This window comes from Argentina silus (genome assembly GCF_951799395.1).
Source record: "Argentina silus genome assembly, chromosome: 3".
NCBI lineage: Eukaryota > Metazoa > Chordata > Actinopteri > Argentiniformes > Argentinidae > Argentina > Argentina silus.
In genome coordinates, this window is record NC_139657.1 from 10,315,138 (window position 1) to 10,340,011 (window position 24,874).

Genomic DNA, 24,874 nt, shown 5'->3' on the forward strand with positions numbered 1-24,874 from the left:
TGAAATATCATCTTACCCTGAGTTGTCCCCAAGGCCAGTAGTGAAAGCTTCTCCCGTTCTCCATTCTCTACTTTGCCACAGGCTAGCAGTTAGCATCGCCCTCAACAATAGACAGGATTCCGATGGTAACTAACTCCTCAGAGACCGATTTTGGCTAAACTAGTTACCGTCAGAATCCTGTTTATTGGAGAGGGTGCTGCTAACTGTTAGCCTGTGCTGTGGCAGAAAAGTAGAGAATGGAGAACGGGAGAAGCTTTCACGACTGGCCTATGAGGACAACTCAGGGTATGATGGCATTTCACTTCAACATGAAAATAGGCTGAACCATCCCTTTAAAAGTTTAGTTCAATCACAATGCCCCTGGTGGAAATCTTTTTCAACTTCATAAACATTATTGTTACATGACAAGTTTTCAATTTGAAGGCAATTACCCAGTCTTGACACATTTTCTATCCTTGCAGTGAAAAACATGTTGATCAACTGCAATAAGGTACAAACAATGTCAAAACAAACAGTGTTTATATTCTAGTTACCATTTTTCACAAGTTGCCATAGAAATGTCAAAAGGTGGAAAATCTCAAGGCTTCAGTGCACACGTCTCTTACAGGGTTACACAGTGAGCCCAAACAAGACATGCAGTATACTTACTGTAGCCTAATTGAAATTCAATTCACAGCTTTAAAAAGGTGCCCTGTTCAGAATCCTGTAAGAGCTCTGTACAATAAGTATTTCCTCTGAGGTTGCAGTAGCTCAAGAGAGTATGTCTTGACGGACATCAACTGAGAAAGAGGTATTTTCCTTAAAATGTAGTGGTTTTATCCATGGATATATTCCTTTCAATATAAGCTCTGCTTCATATTATACTCCTGCATCACAAGTGCTAGTGTGGAGCCGCAGCGCCCCCTTTCTGTGCAGTGCACTCAAGGTCCTGAATTCCAGTGGCATGGTGTGTGGACTGGCATGGGAGGTGTACTCGTAGGTAAGAGTATCATAGTAGTGGTATTTTACTGGTTTTCCCTGTGGGTCGTGAGGGAAAGGCCAAAATCCATACAGGTGTATTTCCTCACAGAAGCGAGTGGCCATGGTGTACATCAGCAGACCAGTGGTGGGCCTCTTGATCTGGACATTGTTAGTCAACCAATACCTGTTGAGGAAGACCAAATGGAGTAGGGAGACAGTTAGAAAAGTCTTTAACAGCATCTCAGTGACATGATATCAGAAACCATATTTGTTTGATGTTAGCACTATTTCTTAATCAGAGTTCAATATTCTTCTTCATAATTAGAAAGAGAAATAATCAGGATTTTTAAATAACCTCCTCAAGGTTTGTCCTCAAAACTAGGAGTATATATAGGAGTAATAATTCTGCTAATTTTATATATGCCCTGTATTATGAAGGTATACTGTCATATCACATATTGCAGGAGAACAATCCACTGTTTAATGACAGTCTGAAGCAAAGTCTGATGATAGTCCCCTAGTTCCCTCCCTCTTAAATAGGATGAGCGCATTGAAGCCAATATCCATTAGAAACCACTGAACCCTCTGCATTCTTAGCTCTACAATGGCAGTCCACTCATCCTTGAATAAGCCCTTACAATAAGCACCCTCTCTCTTTCGCCTTTCACTCAGATCTTTGGGTGGACACAGAGGGGCCGGTGCACTAGAGAAGGGGAGCTGAAGCCTGATAAGACAGAGGGGTCTGGTCTGAGGCTTGTATTAACACAGCCCCATGAGGTCCCCTCAGTCACAAGCCCCAAGACTGGCCAGTCAGGACCTCTGCCTGCTCTGAGATGAACTGTTAGCGATCTAGCAATGCACCCTGTGGACTACCAGGAGGTCAATGTTGGAGGCAAAGGTTGATCTATTTAAAGGGCATCCAGTGCTCAGAGAGGCAGATGCCCACAGGTAAGTATGCGGTTTGGCATACTGATTATTTATCAAGCACCTCTGTAAAAGGTCAGAGGCATGCACTGCATTTCCAATAGCATCTTCCCTGCATTTCTGAACAGTTATTGCCCTTTCAGAGAAACTCCAGGCTCATATGTATACGTCTATTAAAGAAAATACCTGTCCTTCTGTCCCTGGCTCACTGTCCTCCTTTTGCAAACCCCAGTGTAGACAGAGACGCCACACACCAGTAAGTTGGTCACCAACTGCCTCTGGTGAGTAGCTTTAATGCTCCGTTTAAAAATAGCCAGGAACCTTTGAACACTCTGCTAGTGAGATTAGTGCCTGCCAAGCCCTGGACTGTGGAGCTCACAGGTGGACGGGCCAACTCAGTAGTGTGCCACAGTGTTAAAATGGGCTCCCCTGCTGTGTCTTACCCTCTGACAGCATGGAGAAGGCGCAGGGAGGGGAAGGCAGGGCGCACATTCACACTATGTAGTAGTATGAGGTGGATGACCCACTCCACACGCTCCTCTCCTCCCTTGGCCATGAAGGCTGGGATCCACAGCACACTGCCACGGAGGCCCCGGAGACGCTGCAGGAAGCGCTCCCTCCACTCCTCGTTGGCCAGGTCCTGGAAGGCCCTCTGCACCACCGAGGGGTTCATGGTCACCAGGTTGGTGCGCTGCCCCACGTCCCCCAAAAACTCCTCCACTGGGGCCAGGTTACACCTGAAGAGAGACAGATACAATTAGATTGCACAGATATCACTCTACGTATACAGTTCTAACCAAAACATTCATGATCCTACTGTTATCCATGGACTCTAAACCCCAGGCATTAACTCTACAACATGTAGGGCTTATACAACATCCATATAGTACATCTACACGGCTTTATGGTTGGTCAGCATACATTATCCACATACTCAGTCAGCTAATAATAACCCCATACCACACACAGGTCAAAGGGTACACTGCAACTGAAAACACATATCCAGATGACATGGATGTGTTATCCTGTAGTGCTTAGGCCTGTTGTCAGAATAATGTGTCATGATATTCTCGAATGGGTTTGAGATGAATAACTACCGGTTTTACAATATTACAATATCACATCAAGTGTGAGTGAGTTTGCATACTAACATTAAAGACTTTGCTGCACTACTTTATAAATCCCTGAATTTTTTTTTTTCAAGAAAGTGGGTCTATGAGAACCAGGATTAGATGGTTGGGCACTTGGCAGGGCACTTCTTTGAGTCGTTATCTCCCTGCCCTCCCAGTTGACTGCCCGTGCTAAGCCATCTATGCCATCCAAATCCAGACCTGTCCTGCCCTTGCCCTGCAGAGCAGCCTCTCCGGCAGCAGGGGAGTGGTGGGGATTTAGACTTCTCCACAATGGAGGCATATGGCCCTGCATACAGTATATCCTAGGGACAGTAGGATATGACACAAAAGGCCCAGAATAACAGCAGGGCAACAACTAACCTTGCATTAGGAGGATCGGAAAAATCCTATTTGAAACTGGGGCAAAACTGCACCCCTGTTCGAGCAGAACAAATGTATCAGCAAAAATGTACTGCTGTGCTGCAGAGAGATGATGGTTTCCTTTCTAACTGTTCAGGAATTTAACGGTCTTAGAAAAGCCACCCGAGCTTGATATTTCATGACTTATACATTGAGGTGTTTTCTTTATCATTGATTTTTGTGCTCTTCCTTTCATTTTCTATTAACACAATGCATCATTGTGCTGTGCCTTTAGATAGGACAAGGCCACACAAACCATCTTTTCCATCGATTTCATCGCTATGCATAGCTGTACTTTGCTGCAACTGACAGACAAAGCTTTGAGAAGCAATAAATAACCCACTCAGAAGAACCTCTTTTGCTGACACACTAGCAAACAGCAGAGTTGACAGATGGTTTCAGACACCAAATTCTCCCCTGGCAAATGAGTCTAGAAGACCCAGGAACGGCAGTGCTACAGTACTCTTAGCCCCTCATCCCATTTCTGGTGGATAGCAGTGGGTATTCAATATGTCAAATGTACCCCGCAGGTATTTAATTGCCATGTATTACTGCTCATCTCTAAAAGCTTCTGAGGCAGTTCTGACGGCTATTTCAAAAGAGTGTAGAATATATTTTCCAGCGTATTGGCGCTGATCCTCAAGGTACGGTAGTTCTGTAATCTAAAGGGCTGTTTTAGCATAAAAGTTGGACCAGTATCCTGACAGAGTGCTTTTTAAACATCCCTCATTATTCCAGTGCATATCCATCAGCAGGTTTAGTTTAAAATAAAACTAAATAATATATATATATATAAATCTATGCTGTAGAGTCATACAGTACTTCACTTTTATGATGGTTTGGTTTTAACGGAAATGTCTGGACAGACGATCAACACATTTGAGAACAAAGGTACATTTTCCAAATCCCTGCTCTTTTTCATTCAACAGCTGTTGAACAGAAACCTTACCTGATGACAAAGTCATGAGAGTCGATGTCTGGTCCACAGCTGCTGTTCAACAGGATCCCAGAGTTCCCTACGATGGCACAGCGTTTGTGATGCTGGTTCTTCATGGGTGACGCAGTGGGGAGCAGGCGGTACAAGTTCTCTGAAATGTTTGTCGTGCTCTGACGGTCAAAGACGTAATGGATGACATCTCCTGGTTTCAACGTGCCTTTCAGAATGGATATGTCCCTCTCTGGATCTAAGAACCTCAATATGTTCTTCCTATAGAGGGTAAAATAATTAACTCATAAGGAACTGTTTGGGACCTAATTGAGACCAATGCAGAGAGGGGGAATACAGTACCTAATGAGGTTGGAGAGGGTCCTGTTGAAGGTCCAGGTATCTGGGGACAGCTTGGTTGTATTCTCCAATCCTTGATGAGGAGCAGGGCTTTTATCTTCACCTTCACTAACTAGAGGTGTGGGATCCGCCTTCAATGCTACATTTCTGAATTTTCACAAGAGGGCAGGAAGGATGTATCAGTCCAGAATTAAACATGCCTTTAATGCATGTGACAAGATGTGGTCACTCAACAAAGCAGTTTGTTTCAACAATATAGAGCCATTCTAATGATTATCTTTTGTTGTTGTTGAGAAATGAATCTCTCCCATCCCCCCCATTTCCATGCCCTCATTAATGAGATGGGACTCATCTATAGCCCTGGGACAGATCTATCTTGTTATCACTAGAATATTATTTAAATATTTTAATTTAAATCACTGCTAAGTTGCTCATCACTTTCACTGCAAATTGCCACTGTCATTATAGGCTCTTTTTTGAGACTGATGCTAGATGAAAAGGTAAAGACCAAAATCTATATGCATATGAAGGAATGATTTCTTTTTTTAATTGTATGATTAATTAAAATGTATCAGACACACACAATTTTGTAATCCATGCAATAATAATGCAGCTTTCCCAAATATCATGTTTTAAATGTTTCTATGGAAACAAGCGACTTGGGAATTTAGATCATGTAATGAGATTATGATATGCTCATGTGCATCCAGCCTTTTAATTATTCTACATGTCCAATGCTAGTTTAGGAAGGTAGCAAAAATTACTGAATTGCTAAATATTACAAAAAGGCAATGGAAAGTGGGGTTAGAGCTCTCTTGTGAAAAGGGAAACCTTTCTGACAAACCTGTTGGGCTTGGGGACGAGGCTGTGAAAGTAGAATTGTCTTGAATCTCCAATATTCCTAGAACCAAGAAAATATCATTATAGCTCCCATGAAGAATTATTCTGAATATTCTTGTCAGATAATAGGGTAGAAGATGCAGATTGAGGCTCAAGAGTGGTGTTAATAACATGTCAGGCATGACATAACTCAAGCTGTAGGAATGTGGTGTCTATATCCAGATGGTGCATTTAGATGAGCAGTAGGCCCATCACAACATAAAGGAGAAGAGAATGCATCAAAATGCAGTCAGACTGTGAAAGCGAACTTGTGTGGTTAAGGTCATCTCATTAAAGAGGCATGTGAGCAAACCTGTCATATCATTCCTGATTCCAGGTACTGTTGTGCACCTCAGTGGCTCAGGTATTTAATGTATACACAAGGTGTTGAGTACTGCTAATGTATGACATGGAGATGCAAGGGTGCGCAGCAATTAATAGCCTGCATACAGGCAGCATGGTTTTTCTGATACACATACTGTAGGTCACAGTTGTTTGGTGTTTGGATGGTTCTGTTTTTTTGGGGTTTGATAGTTATGGGCCCCCTGCTTATGTTATTTTGTATTTTATGTTTCATAAACTTTTATGTTTCATAAAACTTCAGGCAGGGAGCTATACAGAGGGAGTCATTCTATTACGGCAAACTTAAATGTATTAGCATTTTCATTAAACATGATTAAACCGATGTAAGTGTCCTGACTGAAACAAAAATCAACATTGATTGATTGCTGTCCTTGGGCTGCTAATGACTCAAATAAACACTACAACATGGGCTTCAGGCAACAACCCCTCACTTGGATAGCGAGAGATGGGACAGGACAGGAGGGAAAATGGGTAAGATGAATCAGATTTCAATTTCGCTGTGACTAAGTGGCGCGTCCCTAGCTAGTGTGCCCGAATTGCCAGCTCCTACTATAGCGTTTATCCCAAACTAACCCTAAAATTCATGGGAAATAAAACAAACTTTAATTAATGAACATTTATCAAATACGCACTACAACTCACTCCCCATGCACTGCATACCCATGCCTACGGCCCACTCTCTGATGCCCTGCTCTCAGACTGTCCTGTTTACCTCAACCCCTAAGCTAACCCTTAAAGCAAGGTTGAGTAAGAATGAATGAAAGAATGATTTAGAAACTGCTACATTTAGAAACTGCCACATTAAGGAAAATGAAATAGAAGATCAGGGGTACCTTTGTCAAGGAGGCAATCTGATTGTGGACAAATGGAGGTGGTGTATCCAAATGGATAGCCAGAGTGTTAGGCAATAGATATAGGAATGCATGCAGGAGTAATCACATACATCTTACTAGCACAATAACATCAACAAATCCTAATATGTTCAACAGTGACAGTAGGCTCAGGTGAGATGTACATCAGAAAAAGAAGATTCAACAGCTGATGTATTCGCAGTAATTGAGATGTGTAAAGATGACCTCCAGGCTAGAGGAAACCAAATAGTGTTGGGCATGAATTACGGCGAGAACGAACTCAAGAGTCTGTTGAAAGTGATGCCTACACAAGATAGACAAAGAAAGGAACCAAGCAAACAAAAAGACAAAAATGCAGCATTGGTTTACATAATAAAAGGAAGTTCAGACGAGATTAACAGGGCCAGAGGCAAGGTGCTGGGCCCGGCTATTACAGGCTCTACAAGTTGTGCAGGCTAACAGAATAAATCAAAATAGACAGATCAAAATAGATTGATTCAAAATATGTCCAGAAGGGGGTAACAGAGGACCTTGGGAAATTAATTGATGGAAAACCTAAGAAGGAAAGAGTTTAAACATATATCAATATTGCAAAAGAGAACAGAAATACTAAAACCAATTGACATGTGATAGAACATATCAAAGCCCATCAAAAAGGGGAAACTGACAGAGGACAAGGAGATGAACATCCAGGTTGATAGGCAAATGGGGAAGTGTGTTTAATGGTTGTAGGGAATATATGTCCTGGACAAACCCCCTTGGGAAGGAGAGTGGTACCTCAGGATAAGAAAGGAATTTCTAACTGAGGTTCACAAAGAGACAGGTCACATGGGAGCCAATGTCATGAGCCATGCGCTAGGGAAAAGTGCGCTTCTGGGAAAAGGTAGTGTCCAGGATTCTAAAAAGTACAGTGGAATGCGAAACATTTGCATGGATATGGCCGGTCCTATGCAGAGGTCAACAAGGGTAATACGTTTTTTTTTTGTGATAGTCGACGCATGCACAGGTTCCACCACAGTAAGACCAATGGCCAAGGCCATTCTGGTAGGCACCTTAAGAGATCCAGAGATTTGATCACACAATGGAAGCAGTTTTAAAAACAAGAAATTGGATGATTACCTGTCAAAATGATTGATTGCTAGAATATATTCACCTCCGTATCACTCAGCCGCAAACTGTATAGCTGAACGAAAATGTCAAACTCTCAAGAGGTTAATTTGAAAAAGGAGCAATGACAAAATATTGGGACAGAGATTGGGATCAAATTATGGAAAAACTAAATTCTTATGACAATGATGGAAGTGGCTAATTTTTTCAGAAATAACATTAGAGACTGCACAGGGCCGTAGTTAACCGAAGGAAGCTGACATTTTAAGAGAAGTCGCAGATGCCAAAGGGGAGTCCAAAAATGGGCCGGAGAAGAAGAGACCTGTAAGCTATGGAGATTGGAGCTATCAAGACGAGGAGCTCCTGGAATCTTCAGAAAGAAAACACCTTCAATGAGAAATACAGACTGAAGTGCAGGGAGTGGCTGAGTATGATTTCTCTTTCGCTTTCACTACAGCATCCTGTTTGCTGGGTATTGGGATAGAAACTGAAGAAAATATCGAGAAATGGTGAGGTGAATATATGTGTATGATAAATGAATGGGTAGAAACAGTGACTGTACATAGACTAAAGAGAACAACATACTGGGTAGAAATTGAAAGTGAATACCCAGGCCTGGGCAGCCAAAGGAAAAAAACAACTGAATAGATGGTTAAAGAATTAAGACTGGAAGACTGAGATTACTCAGGACAACATTAGATCTGTCCCAGTAAAACAGTGCTAGCTGATGAAAGAGATTAACCTAGTTAAAATTAGAAGCATAAACCCATTTTAACCCTACAACTATGCTCCTATTTGCAACTAGGTTAAGCATGACATGAAACAAAAGTTGAATTATATTGGCAAGAAGTCATTATGGCAACCAGGACCTAATATACCAGTAAAATGAGGTCGCCAGACGTTAATCAGGGACGAGAAACAAAGGTCATTTGGGATACCTAGAGTTGTAATACTTTCCGAGAAGAGGGAGCACGATTACAAGAATTGGCTGGTTGTGCGCGTAAGCACAAAAAGACATAGCCCCAATGGTACAATGGTATCATTCAATCTTCTCTTACTATGGTTACAGACTCTTTCATACGATCGGATGCTGACATCCTCCACAGCTTTCGCGGTATATTTGTGGCCCATAGGTTGTGAAGCTGATGAAAGCAAATACATACTGTAAGTAAGAGGACTTTGTCAGCATCCGATCGCATGGAAGAGTCTGTGACCATATTAAGAGAAGAATGAACAATACAATGGGAACAATTAGGGAACAATTAGGGTTACACAACAGTGTAAGTATCAGATATGTAGCAAGAAAGAGATGCAGTGACAGGTTCAATTGAAGTGCAAATTGCACTTTTGCATAGACAAAGACACCCTAGCAAGTGAAATGTTTCATTATTTGTAATAGAAGGTGACACCTAGGGTTGACAAAGGGATGAGTGCCTTCCAGACAGTGAAGGGGGGGAAGGAGAAGCATTTACCCCGGATTTACATAGAGCTCGCTGTATTTACTGTTCTTAGTATTGAGAAGCAATTCTTGATCTGGATAGTGTGCTTTATCCATGCAGATACCTTGATTGAATGCCCTCTTGCTGATTTTAACCTTGTTAGTGCAATTACTGGAAAAAGTATACTGATACGTTTATAAGCTTTGTTAACACAATCTTTAGTACTACAGGGAATGATATGGATGCTACCAAAACATGGAAAAGGACTGTCCAAAAGAGGAAAAATAGGGAACATGGTGCAACCATGGCCAGCCAGTGTCGTGAGGGAAGTGTTCAGACAGCCTAAACAACTCAACAGTGTGTCCTGTTGGATGGCCAGTATAAGGATTGTGTTCTGCATGGCAACAGAATGCAGTCACAAGAGAGGAAAGTGTTCTGTGGTTTCACACGTATACATTTTCACAGACACGCACACGCAAGAAACATGCACTGAGAGAAAGACAAACTAAATTCATTCACTTAATTGAAATGGACTGTTGAATGAAATACTGTATTCAATATTAAATGTACTACTGAATATAATGTTGAATATTAAATATTGATTGTTTACAAAGGGAATTTTGGTAACCACAAATGAGTCATCGGTGAGCCCAGCAACTGATCTGCACGTCACCTGCAGCACACATGAGAAACTCTGGAGCACTTTTAGCAAAATGTGGAGGTGCAAGTTTGAGGTTTAAGGTGTTTAGGCCTGTGATGTCAATCATGTTAGAGAATGTTCTAGGACGTTTAGAATATAGTATATAAAGGGACTCAGAAGTCTGATTGTGTTTTGAGGTAAGACAAATTTATTTCTTGTTCTTAAAATCGTGTTTCCATTCAAGTTGTGCTTGGCAGTCTAATATAGACATAGGTAATGGCACTGAAGGTATCTTGAAAATGTAATCGTCATATAACTGGGACCACTCTGCCTGTTTGGAATTTTGAATGAATTTGCTTTGTTGTTCCAAACCATGTCAAGTTTTACTTAGGCCTTAGGCTTTAGTGGCTGGAAGTAAAGGGAACTACGCCCGAACAGATTGTACTATATAAATGTATTGGTTAGGAGTCTGTGAGGGATTGATCTAGGCCTTAGCCAGGCTAGCAATTCTTAGGTATTCTATATACTGGATTCGAGGATTTCCCACCACTGGTAAAGGTCTGTATGTTGAATCTTAAATTATTCTCTAGATAATTTTGTTTCTCAATATCCATACTCCCATGCTCCGAGCACGAAATCAGATTATGAAAGTTATTTCCGAAGGGCAAAGCATGAGTCCAAACTCACAGAGCACGAATGAAGTTCCCAGATGCCATGCTCCGTTGGCAAACATTTTGAACATGCATAGTTGCAGGCTTCAGCTGGAATGATTCAGGAGACACCACATTTTTTTTAGGCAAAAAACGTATTTGAAATCAATGGCGGACAAACTCTGCTGATGTGAGAGAACTCAGTCACACCAACATAATAAAAAAAATATATACATGTCTAAACAAATGTTATTCAATAATCCTTACCAATTTGAAGTCAGTTCATGCTAAAAGCGGTGGTTCCAAACTTCTTCCATTTAAGAATGATGTGCTACTATGTTCTTGGGGACCTTCAGTACTTCCCCAGATCTGTGCCTCGACACAATCCTCTTTCAGAGGTCTATGGACAATTCCTTCGACCTCATGGCTTAGTTTTTGCTCATGCACTGTCAACTGTGGGACCTTATATAGACAGGTGTGTGCCATTCCAAATCATGTCCAATCAATTGAATTTACCACAGGTGGACTCCAATAAAGTCTTAGAAACATCTCAAGGATGATCAATGGAAACAGGATGCACCTGAGCTCAATTTCGAGTGTCATAGCAAAGGGTCTGAATACTTATGTAAATGTGATATTTAAGTTTTTTTTTTTTTATAAATTAGCAAACATTTCTAAAAACCTGTTTTCGCTCTGTCATTACGGGGTATTGTGTGTAGATGAATTGAATTGAATCCATTTCAGAATAAGGCTGTAACATAACAAAAAGTGGAAAAAGTTAAGGGGTCTGAATACTTTCCGAATGCACTGTGTGTATATATATATATATACATACATTATTGTAAGTGTATGTAGAGCTCTCCAAAATACAACAATAACATGATGTGTGTACTGTGGATGAGTGCAGCTGGCAAGATTACGCATTTTTAAGCTCAAAGGTAATACAGTAACATGGGAGTGCTTCTGAAATGGTGTACATGGTAGTGAGGAGCTTGAGAGCTGCACAATTGAGAAACACCTAAGGAATAACTAAAGTAGCGGTTCACAAGGTTGAGCAGTAACATAACTTTGAGTTGAGTCTTATCGCTAAAGGGGCGGTAGTGCAGTTTTGACATGCTGCACCAGATGTCTTCCACACAGATCTGTTTGCAGTGTCTTCTAAGCTTCAAGTGTTTTTCTGAAAAATAGAGGATTTCTGCTGCAGGGCTCAATTATGTCTGGAGGAAGGCAAACTGTTCCTTTTGTCTTTTGTCTTCAGTCTGTTGCTCTCTCAGGAGCAAATCAAACAGTAATCTCCTTTCCACACAGCCACCCACCAAATACCCTTCTACCATGACATGAATGGAGTTTGAGTGCAAACAGGACACACTGGAGTGTGGCACAAAACTAGAGTGCCTGCCATTTGTTACAAAGCCCAGGGGTGCGTCAGCTCAGCCCAATGATGCTATTGATTCAAGGTTTGGTGTGAAAAGCAAATGTGGGTTTCCAATCCATGACCTGGTTCTTATAAAACATACTGTATGTTCCAGTCAAGACTACAAAATGGCAACAAAAAAAAAAACACAGACAGACAGGCAGGCAGACAGACAGACAGACAGACAGACAGACACAGACAGACACACACACAATATTCTGAAGGTTGCCCCTTCAAGAGCGTTATTATATCACGTATGGTCGCTACACCGCAGACAAATAGCCCTTTGAGATTCAGGTTTAAGAACCGCTATTGTCAATGGTATTGCACTGGAGCATAGAAAATCCACAGCTAAAGTGAATTGTTGCAATAACTAACTGTAAATTAATATAACAATGGGCTACATTAATGCACCGGTTGGTAACATTTAAACGGAAACATCAATATAACCTGGCAGGGGAATGTTAGAGTGGGAACAAAACATCCTCTGAAGTTCTAAACTGAAATGAGGGAACATTGTATATATTAGAAACTATATTGGATTTTAATTCATGGTCAAATAGCACGTGTAGTATACAGTGAAATATGGACGAAACGAATTCTATCAGCATACTTACGCAATTTCTTCCTCCACTTCAGCAATATCAGCAATGATTAGAAATATTACCAGCAGTGTAACAATTCCGAACATCAACGTGCGTAATTCTAGCGACATGACTGAGAAGATTTCCGAACTACCTGGCAACCAACAATACAGTCTTTAGTCGAAGCTCCACACACACAAAAAATAATCTAAATCTATGCCATACAGTACATAAACTATCGATCGCCGACGCGTATAGATTCAATGTTCATTTTGGGCAGTCAGATGTGTGTCGGTCCAACTCCCACGTTGATGTGCCTTTCGAACGCTTTTCTTGTTTCTCTATTCCAACACTGCTACTGAGGCACTGTTTTCATTCTCACCTCTATTCCCCAGTCAAACTTTCAAAGCGTGTGCTACATTGGGACTGCGATGGGAGCAATATGGAAAAAGCTTACATCTTAAAGGTACAGCACGCCTTGCGATGGTAGCAAGTATGACTTTCAGTATGGTATGTTGAAGGTATTGGGATAAAACAATTGTCACTTTATAATAGGTTTATGAATAGCCTATTGTACATATGTCATCAAATACATTTACAATATTTAAGATCTCCCCAAAGCAATTATTGATAGACTGCCTTAGGCTACCTGTCCCAGCCCAATACACCTGATTCAAATAATCATGGTGTGTTAGTACTTGGATGGAACAAAAACCTTCATGCTCTGGTTGCGAGGTCCAGGATAGAATAATACTAGATATGAATAGCATAACACACATATAATGTAGTATAAATCTGTCATTGCTGCCTTTGTGAAGTTCGGTTTGGTGAGAGAAAGCTTTAAAAATCCCATTTTGCATCATAAACACAATTTTATTGGGTGATCCTGTCATTATGATTTCATATTGTTCATTGTGTCTCTCCTTGTCCTGTCAGTGTGTGTGCTAAATAACTGGTTTCACTCCAACATTATCAATGCAAAACCTTTCAATCTTCCACAGCATGGTTTGTCAGTCGGATGGATGAGTGATTGAGGACCTAAGCAAGTACTGTAGTCAAAATGAGAGCTGGTTCTCAGATCATAAATATTTGCATACAAATGTTCAATCACTTTACTGACTCAATGTAGTGGTACTGCACATTTTTTACATGAGTCAGTATTTCATAGATAAATCTGAAATGTGACATTGGAAAATCATTTCTGGATAAAACCTTTATACAGTACAGATCAGGTGATGCCTTAAAGGAGCAGGGAGTAAGTCTGTTGGAAATCTGCCACCTTTTGGCCACAGAGTCGAAAATCAGTTCCAAATGACAACATCCTCCCTAATACATTTACATTTTAGACTTTTAGCAGACACCTTTATCCAAAGAGACTTAGAAAAGTACTTTTGTATCATCTGTACATCAGTCATCATAAGAAAAAACAAATCTATGCTAGGACCAGGGGCCATTGGCAGTCACAATGCTAGAAGAAGGAAGAACTTTTTTTTCTTTCTTTCTTTACAGTAGAGAAACTGTACAGGGGGGTAGTGGGGATGAAGAGGTCTTTAGGAGGGACAGTCAAGATGTAGCCTGAAGAGATGGGTCTTCAGTCTAAAGATAGGTAGGAAGTTAGGTAGTGACTCTGCAGTCCTGACAGCAGTGGGAAGCTCGTTCCACCATCGGAGCGCCAGGACAGTGAGGAGCCATGACCGAATAGCACTACTGCTGCATCCACATAGAGGCGGCGGTGCCAGGCGGCCAGCCGAGGTGGAAGAGCGGAGTGATCGGGCAGGGGTTTGGGGCCTGACCATTGCTTGCAAGTAGGGAGGGGCTGTTCCCTATTCCACCCCGTGAGCGAGCATATAATATTGCATTGACCATACTGTAACGAACGGCGGGGTAGAGTAGCTTGGCCTAAGCGGGTATCGAACTTGCAATCTTACAAACCGGCCACTCTAGCTACATCACCAAGAGAGTTAACTCCTCCTACAACACCAAGAGAGTTAACTCCTCCTACAACACCAAGAGAGTTAACTCCTCCTACAACACCAAGAGAGTTAACTCCCTTGGCGGAGCTGCTAACGGGCCTTAGACAGGGTTGTTACTAATATAGCCCATACTATTTCTAATGTACAGTATACTGTATGTATATTTCATATGTTTGTACAGTAGCCAACAAATAATTGATGGAGTAGTGATATAGCCTAGATGATTTGCAATAGCCTTTCTAAACTCAAAGTGTTTTACATTGCAAAAAGTTATTTTGGCATTACTGAAAGATTTAAGTATTTTACAGTTTCTGATACTCATACAGTTAAAGCATTTCCAGACAACAAGAAAAAGCATCTCCAAAGTATTCTCTTTTTTCTGAATCCTGATAACAACAGACACTGTCAGTCAAATGCATCTGATGTTGCATCAACAGTGAGCCCACCTTGAAGACAAAAACAATGTTAAACATTGGCTTCAATTCAAACCAGGGACAGGCAAAATGTTTATTGTTGTCAGCTATGGTGTGAGAATATCAATGCTGACCTTGAAAAAAGTCAGGGATGAAGTAAAATAACCATCTCCATATACTGTACAGTGCCAAAAGCGTTTAAAAACGTTGAAAAACAAACACAAATAAAAAATTAAAAAAGATATTGTTTGAATAAGTGAATTGTGAACCTCTGAGTCAGTACTTTTTTAAAACACCTTTGTGAGCAATTGCAGCTTTGAGACTTTTCAGATAAATCCCTAACAACATTGCACACCAGACTAGGCAATAGTCACAGATTCTTCTTGGTGAATTGCTAAGCTTTATCTTCTAGTCTCAGTGGTTAGCAGGTTCACCACTTAGACTTTGTCTCCTCTTGATCCTGAACTCCTCAGTCCCTGCTGATAACAAAGCATCCCCATAGAATGACACTGCCATCATCATGCTTGAAGTGACTGGGATGTTGTTGACCCATGGATCAAGTTTTCTCCCATCTTGATCAAATTCTCTCCATTTGAGGTCTGTGACCATTGGCCTCACATTGGCCTCAAATCAACAATGTTTCATTTTTCTCTGGCTGCTCACTTTAGAGGAATGGCCTGATCTAGTACACACTATCCACTTTTTATGATAGACAGGAACCTTTTAGAGAGATTAATGTTTATTTATAAATAATGTAAATCACTATTTGTGTGCACAGCTGGAGTCCTTCCAACTATTGCATAACTTAGTAGGGTCATTTGAGTGCTTTGTACTTATTTTGGTTTGCCATTGCCAAGGGTTCACATATTTATTCACACAGAACATTTATTCATTTTTAACTATTTCTATACATGTTTTATATGTTTTGTTTCAATTTTAATGTGTGGAGTAGATTGTGTAGATCAGTTAAATGCATTTACATTTCAGGCTCCAACATAAAATAAAATCTCTAAACTCACAAAAGGGTTACATCATTATTTCTCTGCACTGTATTTATACTTAAGACTGTCACAAGATTAAGGACAAAATCAATCGACATGTGTAAAATGCTCAATCACTCAAGCAGAACCAGGTTGATTCTCCAGCAGCAGTTACTTTGGTAACTGGCAGACTTCCAAACAGCGTTTTTAGAGTGATCTGTTTGTTTGGACCAAAGTCAAGAGCAAGTGTTGGGTGGAAACAAATGTTTACAATTGAGAAAAAAGCACTGCGTTGGCTGAAAATCCAGGGCCGTTTTGTTGTCCCAGTCCGTCCTTGATAGAGACTCAATACCAATTACCTCATCAACGTAATGCAGAGTTACAGCTGTTTGATGTGGAGGGCACGATTAATAGTGAGCCCTCATTTTGCACAACATAACTGAGGGAAATGTCGTGATCCTCATGCCAGCATTGCTGACCCAGAGAAATGTTATAAGGAGAACAGCCACTACAACTTTGTTTCATTCTGCAATCTACCTACTGTACAGTAGCTACAGGCCCAATACTGAAATATTCCACGGTTAAACAGCATTTTGTGTAAACTCTACCTCTGTGACGTAACCCTCCCTACAACCAAGGGCTGCAGGCCTTAAAGGGATTAAGGATGTGGATTAGTGTCCTCATTAAAATACTTGCTGTCTCTTCTTATGTGAGCAAAAACTGTACAATAAAGACTGCCCAGATGAGATTCACTTAATTTTTTAATCAAACAAATGAACAAATACAACCTTTTTTTTTTTCTCTTCACTATGCATGTTGTGTTCAAAATGCTTTAAAGCGATGGTTCATTACTTTTACATTTCCATTTGTTTTTCATATATCTGTATACTGTAGCAATGGTTATCTGCTTGTCCACAATATGACAACCAGCACTAGAAAAAAAGAATCATCGGGAGAAGCATGAATCATGTTAATAGTCTATTTGAATCTCACTACATTACATCATCGACAGAAAGGTTCGTGGAAGATGCCCATGGATCTTTAGTGTGTAGTGGTCATATTTTGGAGATTCATGGATCTGTTTTCGGTGAGAGGAGAGAAAAGCCAGTGCGGCAGAGTGTCAAGTCAATATATACAGCATTTTCACATTATTTTCTGAATTTGTTTTCATGAACCAACTATACTATTTCAGACATATCCATACAATTCTACTTCTGTGAGCTATGTGTTTAAACATTCATTTCTCTAGCCACGCCTTCAGAATAAATCAGTTTTCTTCAGGCAGTGTCTCCCATGGGTTATGCATTCAATAAGCAACAACCCATAACAAATACACCACCCAAACATCACATGGCCAACAAGAAAGTAAAGGAGCCCCTCTTTGCAAGAATGAGGGGTCTGACACTGTGGTCCAATGAGTTTCAGAAAAATATTTTATTCTGTTCAGTCTGTCTTCCATCTCACAAATGCAAACCTTTTGGAAACCCATGTGTACCCTCTTTGCAGTAAGACTATTAACATTTAACTTTCTCTCCTCTAAATGTCACCAAGTCAAGCTCCATTGGACCAGTGTATTAGTATTCATTGGAATGCTTGCCCTGAAGTATGAAGCAAGAAAATAAAAATAAAAGTTGTTTGCAGCTCAAACTGTCATACTGTGTGATGTTGTGCTTGATTCACATGGCAATGCATTCATTAATATTGGAGCATTGGAGGGAGGTAACCAACTCTTGCAGTGATGTGTCTATAGCTATTTCTGTGAGAAAGCCGGTTGCTTGTTATAGGCTTTACTTTCAAAAGGAGCTTTTGTTTGAAGAATGGTAATTGTGTTTGTGCGGCTTGGGTGTGATTAGCATCTCGAGTGTGATACATGTCGAAGTGTGTGTTCGTAATTGAGGTTCCTCTGATGCTGGAACCAATGCCATTGGCATGCATGAGTGTATCTCCTTTTGTTGAAGGATCCCACTGTGTTGTCTGACACAATGGTGGCTAAAACCTACGTTAGAGGACAACGCTAGGAAAGAGTTGGGTTGATTTCAAAGTGCTCCTAATCATATTTAAAGTGTATCATAATAACTTAGCTTATGTTTATGTTTTTATCTTGTGTGTATGTTTTTATATGATGCAAAGTGTGTTGTGACCTTGGTGACATGCACTTTAATAAACATGAGAAATGGAAGTACTTTAAATGCCACCCAGTGTAATAACAAACATTTGAAATTGTACAGCTCAGTACATTTGATACATTTGTTTCTTCCGTACCTGCCTATCCATCACTGTAGAGAGATAGATAGATAGATAGATAGATAGATAGATAGATAGATAGATAGATAGACAGACAGATAGATTTTCATTGCATTTACCAGTGATCCCTAAGTTATAAATATGATGATTATTTTGTCAGGTTATTTTCAAGTGCACTCATAGAGCTCTTCAAAATGGTCCTGTACTGTAGGTTTACACATTTTTAAGCTCTTACAAAGGATAATTACTGTGTGATCTTTGATTACTAACAATCACCACAGCAAACATTGTTTGTCACAACAAACAAAATCAGAGGGTTAATTAAAATAATAAGCAGACTAAGTTGTGTGATGTACAGTATGATATGTGTTATTTGTTTCAATAGTAAAAAATAAATAAAAAAAACTGCAATGGTTTTCTTTCTGTATTGTTTTAATTGTAATTTATGTTAATTGTAAATGTTCTCAAAATGATATGGAACAGGTATTTTCATTTTAGAAACATAGGTTTTGTAGGTGGTTTGCACTCATTAAAGACCTGGCTCTGCTCCAGTAGACTAGACCTGAGGGAAGACTTCCGCTACAGTACAAAGGCACTGGTTTGATTTATTAAAAATGCTATGTGCTTTCACAAACTGGAAGCGCAGGTCTCTGGAGAAATTAGCTTCTGCGATGAATCCCAAAATTAATTGTGTGCAGTGCAATACAATAGCCTAGCGGCTGATAGATCACCACATGAAACAAAGCAAACAAGCATACACACACACACACACACACACACGTTGCAGCACATTTAGAATGGTATTCAATTACTGTGAACTGAAATACTGTATGTGAGGGATTCATTACTGTCTCTGTGGAATAAAGGAAATCCTTTTTACTGTATCTCGCTTACAGTTAGTTAGTATACAGTTACAGTTAGTCCATAACATTTCAAATCGTGCTCTAAAAAAAACTGCACTATGATTCTCTTGACTTTCCATCTTCAAAGGCTATCAAAGAAGAACTATTACAGTACCATGCACACTGAGATTGTTAGGGCATTTTATAGCAATATCTAGGCTGCTTGGAACAGCTTTAAAAGTGATGTTTTTCTCTTATTTCCATCCAGCTGAGAGGTGTGCGGGCGTGATGGATCCTGTCTGTATCTGTGGTATGGCACAAACGCTCTGAAGGCTAGGGTGAAGATTAGCTCTAGGCGTCCTCTTTAAACCCTTCCTTGCACTCTCTCCCCCACCAGTGTCAGCTCAGTTCATCTGCAGTGGCTCAACTAAGATTCTAAGCCATATCAATGAGAACTCTAATCTACTTAGCAAGTAGACCAGATGAAAGCACTGTGTGGTTGTCCTTTTATATTTTCAGAGGGCACTCAGCATTAAGTACAAAGTACCAATGTGTCACACTATGTGCTGGCAAAGCTACATTTTTGGGCTGTCATTGGCATTACGGTTCAGTCATTTATACACTAGATCAAATGAAAAGCAGTTTACAGCCCCTGGACACATCCGCAAAGACAGCTAATGGCGACAGATCTCATGTGATATCAAGTGCTCTACCTGACTGATTAATCATTTTACAACCTGGACATTAGTACATGGAGGAGGAATGGTTGAAATTCATCTTTTCTGTAAGGTTGCTTTTTTTTTTATTTCTTTGCTAATCGGCCATTGGAAGTCCTTGCCCATGTGCTAATATGTGCTAAAATATGACAAATCTATGCTGCTTTCATGCTCAATAATTTAATTCCATTTCCTGGCACATGTAAGTGTGTGAGAAGACCCATTTAGTTAGATAGACAATTAAGGCAAATTCCCAATAAGTAGCAAACCACAATTACAATCTCCGAGCACTCAGCCCTGATCCCATCTGTTTAATAACTTGTAATGCAGCTCACGATCAGAGCCTGGACTAAAGCTTTGTTTTTCTGTAATGTACTGCAAGTTTATCAACAATATCTCTCAGACTTCTGAAACTGCAGAACTATTAAACAGCAGGTTAGAATAGAGAGTTTATCACTTTGATGCAGAGAGGTAAGAAGCAATCCAAGAAGGTGAAAGTTCACCTCAAATCTTCTCAAAGCATCAAACAACACAGACAGAACATTTTAAAACAGGACAATCTATAATTAGCATAGTAATAATGCTAGGTATGTATTGTGTTTGTGTTGTTGCTCTCTGAAATAATACATGTCAAATACCACCAAAGTCTGGTTCATTTTCTGAAAAATAATTTATTTTCAGATTAAAATAAATGATATCTTGCCATACAAAAAAGTGTAAGAAAAGGGACAATGCCAAAACTTTAACTGTAGAGAAACCTTAATCAGTAAAACAAGAAGTTATATGTGCCAACAAACCTGGAAGAGGTCTTCAAATAAATATGGAAAGGGAAAACAAAATGATAATGTGAATAATCCTGATGTGAGATATCATCCTTTTAACTACCTTTTTATGACTTCACATGCAGATTCTGCATGCCTTGAAGTAACAACATTGCTTCTTATACCTTTCTCTCAAAGACATTGGCTCCACTGTATCTGTGATGCATACTGTATCACAACTAAACATTTTCATAAAGTTAAATTTAATATTCTTATATTATCATTTCAGTATAGTCTAATAAAACATATCCAGAACCCTACAAATACAAATATATAAACTTTAATCTTCATTGTTTTGCTTGAAGAAATATGTCATTATAACACACATTACAAGACTCTTGATTTTCCAATCATTGCTTTCCCACTATGGTGCAAAAAATATATATAAATAATATTCTTATCTGGATAATCCCTCATATTAAGACATATTAGGGTTTAATAAACTAAGCAAATCAAAAACAAAAATGGAAAAGCAAAGAAACGTTTACTATATCAAGACCCTTCAGAACTGAGTCTGACAAAGGACAGATGATAGAAATGATAATAATGGATATGAATAATAAAACATTTGAACCGATACAAAGACAAACTGCCGTCTATGTTAACAGTCAAAAACGGTGCTTGTGTTCCAGCAAGAGCACATGTTTTTGTACAGTGTAACATTTACACCGTTTCAGCTACAGTACTACCACTGGACTGGATTCTGACACTGAAAGCATACAGTAGGCTATCACCCTAGAAGCTCTATCTTCCCTCCACTATACAGTACATAAGGAAGCTCTCTGTTTATTTGAAGTAAATTTTCGAAGAATGACACAACACCTCTTAATTTGTAAACTCTTGGCAACTTTTAAGTATGGATCAAACAAAGAAACATCCTACTTATATAGTATTCTCAGTTCCTTGAGGGGAAAGGAACGAGATGTGACACACAGTAAGCTGACGGAAAGGGAACTGTCATTCTCACTGATTCTCACTGGATCCATGATCGACGTTGAGAGAATATGGCAACTATAAAAGTCGTATTATATTGACCAACTAATCAACTAAAGAGCTGAGGACAGCGCCAGAGAGTAGTTGTCTTCTACAAACGATCACGAGAGACTTCACTGGCACTGGACAACACCCTCGCTGATAACATCTCAACATCTCAACATCTCAACATCTCAAACAAAATGGACCCTATAAAAAGTGACCCAGGATGTGGAGCAGAGAGCAGCAACAATCTTCCAGGGCCTGAAGGGGACTATCTTTATCAAAAAACATTCTATCCTTTATAAAAAAAAAATGAATAAAGACAGAAGATAATCCCTCAAGAGAATGATCTGTGTAGCCAGTGGATGTCCGCTTGTTAGTTTTCAAACTATAAAACCGACTCCATATTTTCACACCACTCATGGTCCTCTAGGTTGTATATAAACTTTGTCCTGTTGGCTGGGTTCTGACCGCTGTCCTTCCCCATGTTGTCGAGTGTGACGCTGGAGGGGAACAGTTCGGTTGGTGTCGTATAACCCTCGTGATTCTTGATGTATTTCTTATAGTTCCTGCGTAAGCAATACCAAGTGGTGGTGTAGAGAAGGAAGGCAATGGCCTTGAGCCCGATGGCAAGGCTCACGTACAGATGCCTGTAAGCCACGTTGTCATACAACAGGCAGGCACCCCGATCCCCACAGTCTGTACTCCAAAAAAGGCATGTTGAGTCAATCCCAGCACCAAAGATCAGAGGAGGGGGGATGAATCCTACAAGAGAGGTGAAGAGGAGATTATAGCAGCAGAAATTGCCTTTCATCTACAGCTGGATACATCAATATATTCTTGAACAACAGAACAATATTGAAACAAACATTAACAACAAACATTAAACCTCAACTACTGTAGCCCCATATCCACACTAGAGCTGACTAACAACTGCAGATACAATTCAGTCCTACCATTCACCATATACATAATGCATATCCAGTTTGATTTACAAATAAAATAAATAATTAGATTTGAGGTAATAGTGCTACTGTACATGGATAGTTATAATATTGTGTAAGTGTAACAGTATCTTACCAAGGAGGCGTAGCAAGAGAAACAAAACTCCCAGAGCATATGATTTCAATTCAGGACTCACAGTCCTATGAGAGAGGAATGGAAAACGTACGTTCATTTTTATTGTGTGCTTTTTTTTGTCAACACACACACACACACACACACACACACACACACACACACACACACACACACACACACACACACACACACACACACACACACACATACAATACACACACACCCACCCACCCACACACACACACACACAAGGAGGTAGGTGAGCAGCGTAGTGCCTGGCAGGGGGTTGTTACCTGATCAGGATGATGACGGAGGGCGTCTGAGCCATGGCTCCGATCATGCTGCAGGCACAGATCACACACAGGAAGGTGAGGAAGGCCTCCTGGCAGCCGGGGCTGGGACATTTCCCTGGGACAGCCGTGGCAAACGCACTGTCACTGGATATACAGGAGCACCCTGTCAGGTTCTGAAGACAGGAGGAGAGGAACAGCACTGTTAGTGTTCATACAGAACACAGGCTTCATGTGACAACGAGTCAAATGAATGACAGTGGCCACTAGGCACCTGTCTGCCTTCTTTTCTTTCTAGAGGATCAGAGCCGATGTTTGTATTTGGGAGAGTGTGGGTGGAAACACAGCACAATCGCCAGTTGGGGGTGGCTGTGCTTTCTGTTTTTACAAATCCAAGAGATTTTATCAGAAGAAAAAGGTCACTGCTCTGAAAACAGACTATGATAGAGATCACTGTCATGATTCGTACAAGTGAGGTGAGTGTGACGCTGCTCACTGCATGTGATATGAATATAGAGAACATTCAACTGAAACCAGCATCTGTTCCAGCATCTGAAACCAGCACCATACATGGATATAGAATATCTCTAGGTCGGTCAAACAATGCTATTAGAGGAAGTTAGGATGCATGCCAATAGACATGCTGGACATTCAAGGTCATGATAGAAGTTACTTTAGCAAATTGAGGGTAAGAGATCATCAGCTGACCTGTAGAGTGCATAGTTGCAATGGCGCGCATAAGTGGAGGCTGGTGGAGGAAGAAATCGGAGGAACGGGCTCAGTGTAATGCGTGGAATGGAATACACGGAATGGAATGAGGAACGATACCATTGGTATCATTCCTCATTCCATTCCGTGTATTCCATTCCACGCATTACACTGAGCCCGTCCTCCGATTTCTGCCTCCATCATTCTCCCCTGATTTGATCATATTTCACTGGCTTATTACTGCACATCAAGACAGGTCATTGTGTCCATTGCAGTGATTCTATTTCCAGGACGGTGGCTGGTGTCTTTAATGACCACAGCATATGGGCTGTGGAGAATATTCGCCTCTATCTATCACAGGGCATAATGGGACAAATTGGAGGGATGAGGGATGGAGGGAGGGGGCCCTGTCAGGGTAATGACCTGATCGAGGGGGGGGGGAACGGGGGCAGAACGCTTGTGCTCACTCTTTTTGTGCAGCCTGCAAAGCAGGAGGACAGGTAGGTGACACCGTTGGAGCCGCACACTGGGCTGACTGACGAGGTGAAGCAGTTACAGTGATTGATGCATTGAGCCTCAGGTTTCTGGCCCGCCCGCAGCGTCCTGGAGGGGGAGAGAGAGAGAGAGAGAGAGAGAGAGAGAGAGAGAGAGAGAGAGAGAGAGAGATTCAAACAGCTGTTCACACACTGCGCGTATCAAGAAAGAATCAACGTGGCACCTGGAGACTGTTCTCTTGGATATGAGTGAAAGTGTTGTTTTCCCAGCTTCAAAACTGATATTGTATGAAAATGTACGCTACATTTGGACAGAAGTTTGCAGACAGTTGGTGTGTGGCTGGCTTGGTTCCTCCTTTGATTATACAGCCTTTCCCGCACACATTCAAAAACAGGAATGCTACACTGTGTAGGTACACAGTCCGTTCTTACTCGTTGCCATAGGGGATGGTCACCCCAGCGACAGGTCCCGTGTCACAACCGAGGAAGAGGAAGGAGACGTAGCAGGCGGTGGACACCAGGTTGACCAGCATGGCCATGCGAATGGCCCCCAGTGCCGAGAGGTTCAGCTTCTTGACCAGAAGACCACCCAGAAATATCCCCAGGCAGGCACAAGGGATGGCCGTCATCCCTGCAACGAGTGGGAACAGACCTTGTAAAATCTGGAATCCAAATGTATTATGTTTACAATATATTGCAGTGTATGTGTG

The 24,874-nt window shown here is 40.7% G+C and overlaps 2 protein-coding genes across 2 annotated transcripts in view; both read right to left on the bottom strand.

Annotated features, from left to right (window-relative positions):
* Positions 1–858: 858 nt before the first annotated feature.
* Positions 859–12,759, bottom strand: st8sia2 (ST8 alpha-N-acetyl-neuraminide alpha-2,8-sialyltransferase 2; the record flags this gene model as incomplete). The annotated part of the gene is made up of 6 exons (XM_083666417.1): positions 859–1,144; positions 2,328–2,621; positions 4,366–4,623; positions 4,705–4,848; positions 5,546–5,602; positions 12,662–12,759. The coding sequence occupies 6 exons, from the start codon at positions 12,757–12,759 to the stop codon at positions 859–861; spliced, it is 1,137 nt and encodes a 378-aa protein (XP_083522543.1).
* A 7,694-nt stretch (positions 12,760–20,453) lies between these two features.
* The window catches only part of slco3a1a (solute carrier organic anion transporter family member 3A1a), a 34,333-nt gene continuing 29,912 nt past the window's right edge, over positions 20,454–24,874 (bottom strand). Inside the window, exons 6-10 of the mRNA XM_083666931.1 lie at positions 24,597–24,795; positions 24,138–24,273; positions 22,966–23,138; positions 22,673–22,737; positions 20,454–22,357 (exon numbers count right to left, since the gene is read on the bottom strand). Of these exons, the coding sequence (XP_083523057.1) occupies positions 21,981–22,357; positions 22,673–22,737; positions 22,966–23,138; positions 24,138–24,273; positions 24,597–24,795 (950 nt within the window). The 3' untranslated portion in view covers positions 20,454–21,980. The remainder of the gene's footprint in view (positions 22,358–22,672; positions 22,738–22,965; positions 23,139–24,137; positions 24,274–24,596; positions 24,796–24,874) is intronic.